Source organism: Hakea prostrata, chromosome 11, assembly GCF_041222555.1.
Source record: "Hakea prostrata isolate BN-2017 chromosome 11, UWA_Hpros_2, whole genome shotgun sequence".
Classification (NCBI taxonomy): domain Eukaryota; kingdom Viridiplantae; phylum Streptophyta; class Magnoliopsida; order Proteales; family Proteaceae; genus Hakea; species Hakea prostrata.
The window spans coordinates 1370765-1380215 of record NC_142610.1 but is presented as its reverse complement, the minus strand read 5'-3'; the positions used below and the strand labels follow the sequence as shown (position 1 = coordinate 1380215).

General features: G+C 39.6%; 1 protein-coding gene across 1 annotated transcript; it reads right to left on the bottom strand.

Moving 5' to 3' along the window:
* Nucleotides 1-3849: 3849 nt before the first annotated feature.
* On the bottom strand, nucleotides 3850-6829 carry LOC148999518 (abscisic acid 8'-hydroxylase CYP707A2-like). Its single transcript, XM_089140496.1, has 7 exons — nucleotides 6527-6829; nucleotides 6107-6425; nucleotides 5518-5904; nucleotides 5231-5405; nucleotides 4998-5104; nucleotides 4742-4860; nucleotides 3850-4437 (listed from the first exon to the last, which is right to left on the bottom strand). Exons 1-7 carry the CDS (start codon nucleotides 6718-6720, stop codon nucleotides 4344-4346), a joined length of 1395 nt encoding a protein of 464 aa, XP_088996622.1. The 5' UTR covers nucleotides 6721-6829; the 3' UTR covers nucleotides 3850-4343.
* Between the last annotated feature and the right edge of the window lie 2622 nt (nucleotides 6830-9451).

Genomic DNA, 9451 nt, shown 5'->3' with positions numbered 1-9451 from the left:
TTTGTTCTTTCTCTTCTAGTTGTTTGTGTTTGAGTTTGGCCAAAGATGTTCTATAGCTCAGCGAACTAAGCGTGGTTTCGCAGGGCGATAGTCTTGCGAGATAGGGCATATCTAGGAAGACCATCCATAATTTACTTTGAAGCGATGTAGGGAAAAGCATTGGGGATCGAAATCCCAAAGATCTTCACATATAATTTGAAGCATTTTGATCACCAGAAGCGTTGGGGGGGATCTTTGCCCCTTGTCCAAGTGTGTAAATTGACTCATTTATGCCCAAATGATTCTCGATTAATACCATTGGGGTTAAGTTTGAAGATTGATCTATTAAGGATACATCGAAATGTGTGGCAAGTGGGGGGGGGGGGGGCCCCCCCACACCCCTTTTTTTCCCCCGGGGGGGGGGGGGGGGGGGGGATGTTTTGGGTCTTTCTTTATGTCACATGTATTATCCACAATGGTGCTAAGATCTCCATGTTCTTGAGTTATCAAGTTGGTGGTTAGCACTTATGTTGGAGAATGTTGGTAGGAGAGTAAATGTTTGTTGTTGAGTGTTAGGTGAAGCTTTCTTTTCTATCTCCTAGTCTTTTTGAGTGTTGGTTGGTCTAATTTCACCCATTTGAGATCGATCAAACCTCTCTGAGATGCCCACGGGCGACTCTTAGAAAACCAAATTTGGGCTCTTTTATTTGGAACTAATTGGGATGATTGGGAAGTGTTTTGGGGACAATATTGTTGTCCCATTGAAATCCCAAAATCCCCCATTTGAATTGGTTTCAAACAGATTTTGATTTGAAGCATTTTGATCACAGCCCTAGGGGGCGGTAGACCGGCCCTGGCAGGCTTTTCTTGCTTCCCCTTGTCCAAGTGTGTAAATTGACTCATTTAATGCCCAAATGATTCTCGATTAATACCTAAATTAACTCTTATATTTTCTAGGTTAAGTGTGGGTGGTTTGCACTCTTGAATTAGTGGATTTCTTGGACATTTTGAGGTCTCTAATATCATCGACAGGTGAGGGTTGCATTTTTCATATATCTTGTAGTTAATTTGAGTTTTATTACTTGTTATTAAATCGTCTAGGGAGACATTATCATACAACATGTGTTTAATTTAATTCTACTTTTCATTATTACAAATGTCTATTCTCTTATTGACTACATGAGACTTTGCACAAATGAAAGGTAATTCGATGTTTATGTTTATGCTATCATTCATTGGAATCTATGTTCATGTTATTATTTTGATTCATTCAAATGATGTTTCGAATGTGATGTGTTGGAATTTGGTGGTAGATTGCTACCTATTTATGTACCTATACCAACCCGGGGTTGTGGGTTCACCCATTAACCTTGGTGCCAATGCATCTATAAGATTCACTAGGTGCATTGTGGCTAAGTGTCTAGAAGTGTTTGGCTAGTAAACTTAATTAAGTGCTATTACCCTTTTGGCAGGGGTATTGAAGTCGAATGACCCGTGATGGTAGTGGTTGGGTCCTGTGAGCATCATGCAGGCCCAATATCATCAAGTAGTGGTCAGGTTGCATATGTTAGGGTCAGATTCATAGGGCGTTCAAAAGACGGCTTGAGTACTACAAGGGGACATGAAAGGCATCCACACCAACACATGTGCATGACCATAGGGTCAAGGAATGGTAGTCCAAAAGATAGCTTGAGTGGCATGAGGAATATCATTCCTAGGGGAGAAGGATACTTGGACCAAAATGGCACTAGGCATGAGGGAAGGTATCTGGATCACATGTAGCACAAGATGTAATTGACTTTGCATTTGGGATAGACTTATCCATGACATGTGCCAGTTCTCAAACCAATGGTTGGTGTGAGAGTGGTGACCTAAACCCCAGCCACGAAATGATGTGACCTGACCCAATTGTAGCATGGAACCCAAAAGACATGCTTGAGTGTGCCGTGAGGGAGAGTGACGAGACCACCCAAAGGAGGCTGGTGTTGTAACTTAATGCGTGTCTACCATAGAGACTACATTCATTAGAATCTAGGATCATACTTGCATCATCATCATTCATTATAATTATATTGTATATAAATGCATGTGATGGTTGTGTGATGTGTGATTATGTTGGCCTTACTGAGTTCTGTGGAACTGATTCTTTTAAATGTATTTTCTCTTAGATGCTACTGCAAGTTATGAGGACTCCTTTTATTTGGAGGGTCCGCCACCGATTGAGCCCTATGAGGGATCAATGGGAGATGACACAGAGATATATGGAGAGTCGTGTTCCTGCTCAGACTGTGCCTATGGAGTTGAGCCTTTCTGAGACTGCGGAGATATCATGGGAGAAAGTAGTGGCTGTAGTTGCTATCACTTATGTTCTTTATTTGTTTATTAGGCATGGGTGCTGTTTAAACTCTTAATCCTCTTCGAAAACATTTAAACTTCTTCTGTTAAACAAACTTCCTTCTTTAAACTCTAGTTATGATTTAACTAACTTTGAGATATGATTTGAGGATAACCTTAATAACTTTTGATACTTTATTTCCCTTTTTGCTCTTGGATTATGCTATATTGTATATTATGTCGTTATGGATTGACTATAAACCTGATCTTGTAGTATTATCATCCTCACAGGTATTCGGGTGTGTCCGAATCCAGTTGGGTGGGGTGTGACAGATTGGGTGGTTATGGTTCTGTTGCTAGGAACGAGGGTGGTGATGTGGTATTCATATTATTGGGCAGTCATCGTGAGTTGAGCATTACTTGCATGGAACTCATAGGCATCCATTGTGGCTTAGTTGCGACTTTGGAGCATTCCATAATGATGGTCCAAGTCAGATCTGATTTGATGGGTACATGAAAAATAGTAGCCTAGGTTTTTATTAAAATAATTCGTTTTTTTTATTCTTTAATAAAAAAATCAATGAGATAAATGGTTTCAAGAATAGCTTTTGGATAACATAGAAGACATATTCTATCGAGAGAGCAAAAACTTGACAAAATGGTCCCAACAATCAACAGCCATCGGCACCCCCCATCCACCTACCCACCAAATTTTTTTTTAAATTCTCTACAAAAAAAATGTTAGGATTTGCCCCCTTATTGGTAAAAAAATTTTATGGTAAGGACAGTGATTAGAAATATCATTATGCCCTTTTTCCCCAGTATTGAATCTTGAGTCCACCCCTATTGACATTGAAGATCTCTTGAGCTAGACCACCCTCATCCATTGCTCATAAACCCCTTCCATCTCACTATCCTCCCTTGCACCCTTGCTCTGAAAGCAAGATTTTTCCTATTGTGTGTGAGCCCATTAGGGTTCTTGGTTGTAATTGCCTTTCATATACCTAATGTACAACAAACATATGTAAACAAGGAACAGGCATGTCTACCCTTTCATGTTGTGTATGAAATGAGGAATGCAAATGAGTTTTGCTTGAGAAAAAAGATAGGAAGGGAGTGGACTGATATGAGGGAGCAATGGGCTGGGCCTTGCATACAATGGGAATCTAATGGACTATAGACCAAGGTGAAGTGGGCCTAACACAGCTCAGCCCATCTTAGTTCAAATTGAGCCTAAATTCAGCCCCCAATTAAATTGCAACCCTTATATAGTTATCACAAATCCTTTTCTTGGAAGGGTTTTTTCAATGGGTTATAAGACTCAGCACCTATAATATTCTCATCTAGCGGCTAGGATGAAATCCAATGAGTGTCCTTTGGATAATAGGTAAAGGGCCATTGCAGGAATGCTTAGTTGATAATAACTGACACCTCTTAGTGAATAAGTTACGGGTTTAACTCTTTTGCGATATATGTAATACCCCATAAAGAAAAAAATATATATATATATACAAGAAGACGAAAAACAGACAAATATTTTTAAATGAAAATAATATGGATCACTTCATTTCACTACTGCCAAACGTGCAATACAATTATACAAACGCCACTTGCTTTGCAAATGCATCATATCTATGAAACATTGTAACCTTTGAAGGTTTTCTGTTTTTAATTTTCTTTCTTTCTTTGGAATGAAAAGGGCTCTTTTTGTACAGCTTGGGCTTCCCTTCCTGTGTTTCTCAAGAAATTTCTCTTCTTCCATCTTTCCATGTGTCTCCCTCTCTCACTAATTCTCTCTCTGTCTCTCTGCCAAAATTTTGGAAGGACTAATTCCTCTCTTTCCTTATGAAGAAAGTCCCTCAAAAGCCATAGCCCTCTCTTTGAAAGGGCCTGGCCTGATTTTATATATAATATGTGTTGAGAATATAATCGCAAGGCAACACCCAGTTCAGTCTCTCTGCTGGGTTTTCTTATCTTCTTGTGAAGAGTCTTCAAGTCTTTCCTGACAGCCATGATCAGAACTCCTCTGTTCAGGTCTTGAGAGATAATCTGATGGGCAACCCATTCTGGGGTAGAGCAAATGGGCCATACTGAATTCCATTCTGTGGACCTACCACTGACCACCTGTAATTTTCAATTATAGAAAAATGATTAGAACAAACTCACTCTTCCATGAATAAGAATGAAACAGAAAAGTAAATTTATAAGATATTTCTATTTCTGGTAACTGGGGTTTCTCTTCTGTCCACTGAAAAGACTTATGAGATAAAGAGACTTGTTCCATTTCTATACATTAAATGCGTGTAGGACCATCTAGTAAAACATTTTGAATCGTCAGATTCAGATCCAACCAAGAATCTGGATCTGAGGGTCCAAAATTTTGCAGAAAACTGAAGTTTTTTTGTTGGAATTTTGATGAATTTGTTACCTGTACTTGGTGGTTAGATGATGTAGGAGGATCAACATCTCCAGCTTAGCTAGTTCATTCCCAGGGCAGGAGTGGATCCCATTTCCAAATGGCATGAATGTGTTGGGTTTTGGAGCAACCTGATGATTACATACAGAGATTCGACTTTTTAGGCCACTTAAAAGCAGACATGAAAATGTTCAGAAAAAGTCAAGATCAGAAGTAATCCAAATTGTCTGGCTCTAGCTGTCTCTCTCTTTCTCTCTCTAGTGTTTACCTCAAATCTTGATGGATCAAATTTCTCAGGCTCTGTAAAGTTATCTGGACTATGGTGAATGTTCCTGAACAATGGTAAAACTTTCCACCCTTTTGGTATAAGGTAACCTGAAAGAAGTTAAAAAATAAAACAGAAAATAAATTAACAAGATATATTTTGGTTGAAATATCAATCAAGAAGATATGGTTGTAATTCATTCTAATTTTTCTTTTGGGTAACCATTATTAACCAACCTTCATATTCGACATCTTCAACAGCTTCTCTGAAAGTGAAAGAAAGGATAGAAGCAACCCTCAGTGTCTCCTGAATAACTCTTGAAGTTATTGGCATGTTCTTGGTATCTGCCCAATTTAAAATCTGGTCTTGGCAACTCTCCTCTTTAGACTTAATTATCGCCTCTTGCTCGTCCTGAAAGGTCACCAAAGAGCCATTAGTATCTTTCCAAAATCTGATTGATTAATTTATTTTCAGAGTGAAATTGATGGTGGGGCTGTGGATTAAAATCAAGATCCATCCTTACAGTGACGGCTTGTAAGACGCTTGGGTTCTCTCCAAGGTACTTAACGATCCACGTCAGTACGCTAGCTGTGGTGTCTCGAGCGGCGAAGATAACACCGATGACATTGTCGGCAATCTGTTCGTCGGTGAGACCTGCTTTCTCACCCATGAAGGAACCCAGCAAATCGTTGCTTTCTTCCTTCCTCTGTCTCCTGGTGTGGAGGATCTCAGCGAGGATCTGAGCAAGTTCTTTCCTTGCCTTCATTGATTTGTGGAAGAGAGTTCCTGGAAGATTTATGGGCATTGAATTGTAACCCTTCTCGAGAACATAATAGCAAGCCTTCAGCTTCTCTCTGTAGTGGATTTCATCCTTTCCGAAGATAGATTGTAGGGCCACATTGAATGAGTACTGCAAACAAGAAAAAAGAACCAGATTAATAATCAGCCACAACCCATATCCCAATTATCCATCCAATTGACAAACTGAAGTGGGTTTTCATTGAGATTGAACTGCTTCCCCCTAAATTGTTGTGTTTTCTTTGGGGGCGGTTGTGAAGAAAGTAGAGAAGCAGGGGAAGAACAGGGGAGGTATGATAGATGAAGAAGCTCACCGTCTTCATCTCTTGGAAAGTGTTGATGGCCTGTCCTTCCCATGATCGAAGAGATTCAAGAGCAGTTGTCTCGATGTTGGAGATTTTGGTCTTGATGGCTTCAGGCGTGAATGCCCTGAGAACAAGCTTCCTCAATTTCAAGTGATAGTCTCCCTGGTGGAAGAAGATGGCTTGCCTGCCCAACATCCTTTCTTTGCTTGCAGGAAATGTAGGCTTAAAGAGATCAGCCCTCGTCGACAACACGAATTTCGCAGCTTCAGGGCTCGAAATCATCACACAAGGACAACCCAAAATGTGGCTCTTGAATATAGACCCATACCTGTGTTCGTAGTAACCCAATTAAATTAAGCTCCCTACGAATTTGAAACTAAAAAACAGAGAAATTTCGAAAAAAAAACACAAGAATCAAACCAGACCGACCTCTTCTGCTTTGAAGCAAAGAAGACATTTGGGTTTTGAGAATAGAGTTGGAAGGTTTCTCCAACATATGGCCAACCCAATGTGCCGGGGGGTAGCGGCAATTTCTGGCGACGGCCGTGGGATAGCATCATTCGGAACAGAGACACAAGAAGCAATAAGGGAAGAACAACAAAGAAACAGAACAGAATAGCCATGGCTCTTGTTTTGAAGATTAGTTAGCTGGTGGTGGTGGCAGTAGTAGTAACAGAGAGAGAGAGAGAGAGAGAGAGAGAGAGAGAAGAGAGATTTAGTTAGAGGATTGGAATATGAATGAAATTGTGTGAGCAACAAAGTTGAAGTGGAGATATATTTATAGTCAAAAAAAAACTCGGCTCCCGCAGCAGTCCAGCTTACAGCTCGATTCCCACCCAGGGAATCTCTCTCCAGCTCAAAGTAAGAGAGAGAGAGGAGAGAGAAAGAGGAGAGAGAGAGAGGGAGAACGTGTCAGTTGTAAAGAAAAGGAGAAATGGTGACGTTTGACCCTGACCAAGGTTACTCACCAGGAAGGAGGGAGGGGGCAAGGGGGCTGACGCACCACACCCTTGGCTTTACTTTAATTTTTCTTCTCATCTCAATATAAAAATAATAAATTATAAAATTAAATCACCATCTGGCCGGGTTAAACTGTGAATTAACTTTAACCCCCCCTCTTCAATGTTTAATTAATCTGTGCAATTTAGGGTCCATCTTATAGCAAAATGATGTTTTTTTGTTTTTGTTTTTGAAGCTGAGGTTCATAAGCTTAATTAATCTTGTGCGCACCTTAATTACATCTTCAAGATGGGAGACACTATTGTAAGGGTCGAACTCACAACTTCTCGAGCTGGTAGCCGGTAAGGGAGAACTAGCCCAAGAAGAGGAAGCCCTACGTCAAGCAAGCGCTTGGTCCCTTGGTTAGGTAGGTTGAAGTCATCAGTTTGACTGTTGGCTGCAAGTTTGATTTCAAGAATAAGTAAATCTAGTCGTCCTCTTCCTCTGGATCAACAGATATGGATAAAATCTCTTGACTTGATGACGCTTCGGCGGATCCAATTGGAACCATCTCATCGGGCTTCCCCCATTTGTTAACTGAGAAGCATGGATCTCTACCACTCTACCAACCCTGCATTGTCAAAAATGATGTTTTTACTTTCTAACAAAACAAAAATCCTGGACTTCACTGAATTGTAATCATTATAATTGCAATTGGAATTTTACTTTAGAATATTAATATATAGAAGAAAAAAATATATATATATATATATATATATATAAAATTTGTTATTTTGTATTTTAGGGCTAATTGTAGATCTGTTAAATTCTGAATTATAAGAAAATCGATTAAGATGAGAGTAACTTCATTGGAAGCTTTTAAGTAACTCTACATAGAGAAACGATTTAATCTAGACTGATAGAAGTAGAAAAATCACACATAAAACTAAGAAAACCTTAAAGAGAAATGTTGAGAAAATGATATGCTTAGGTTAGGTATTGTACCTAATGTACCCTCAAATATAGTTGATTAGAAGACAAGAATCTATGTAGAAGTCCCATCTAATTGAGACAAAACCTTGCTGATTGTTTGATGTTGTTATCGTGTAAGCTGTAAAGATGATATGGGGAAGTAAAACAACAATATGATCTCGATAAAATGGGAGGCTTTTGTTTTTTGGTCTTGAGAAAGGATAAAGTAACTTAACTTGAAAAAGTGTTGGGTAGAAAGTGATTCAACCACTACAAGGTGATAATGGTCAACAGTTGTAAAATCCTATGGGCATTCTCTCAAAGATGGAGTGGTTTGCAAAGGCTTTTGATGATGTATGACTAGAAGATAAATTTTTACTATCGAGAGGCAAACCAAATTGCAGATCTTTTCGCTACATGAGTGACAAAGAACCAACTTGTATCACAAGTGCAACAAGGGCCAACTCATATTCTGAAAAGCATAAGATTAGATGCTAAAGAAAGACCTCGATACAAATTTCGGTAGGTGATGTACTTAGAATTAGGGTTTACGATCTAGATATAGATTTGCTAGGTGAAGTAAGTAAAATTTGGGTTTACCCCCCCCCCCCCCCCAACCCAAAATAAAAGTAGAATTAGGAAAGGGACACCTTATTTCAAGATTTTTGATATGTAAAGTTATGATTTTTATTAATACAATAGAACCTCTAGTGAGAAAAAGAAACACAAAAGGAAGTAAATGACTTTAGGACTTTTGGTGGGCTTTAAGGTGGCTCCATGATGTGTGCTTGGAGAGAAAACATAATATGAAACTCAAAGCCCCCAAAAGCTTTCGTAGCCATCTAGCTTGTAAGGTCTTAGTCGCAAAACTCTCTACTATTCAAATTGCTCTTTCTCTCTCTCTCTCTCTCTCTCTCTCTCTCTCTCTCTCTCTCTCTCGCGGTTGGAGAGAAAACACAATATGAACTCAAAGCCCCTAAAAGCTATCGTAGCCATCTTGTAAGGTCTTAGCCGCAAAACTCTCTACTATTCAAATTGCTCTTTCTCTCTCTCTCTCGCAATTGGAGAGAAAACACAATATGAACTCAAAGCCCCCAAAAGCTTTCGTAGCCATCTTGTAAGGTCTTAGCCGCAAAACTCTCTACTATTCAAATTTCTCTCTCTCTCTCTCTCTCTCTCTCTCTCTCTCTCTCTCTCTCTCTCTCTCTCTCTCTCTCTCTCTCTCTCTCTCTCTCTCTCTCTCTCTCTCTCTCTCTCTCTCTCTCTCTCTCTCTCTCTCTCTCTCTCTCTCTCTCTCTCTCTCTCTCTCTCTCTCTCTCTCTCTCTCTCTCTCTCTTTCTCTCTCTCTCTCTCTCTCTCTCTCTCTCTCTCTCTCTCTCTCTCTCTCTCTCTCTCTCTCTCTCTCTCTCTCTCTCTCTCTGTATGGAGAAAATTAGCAACACA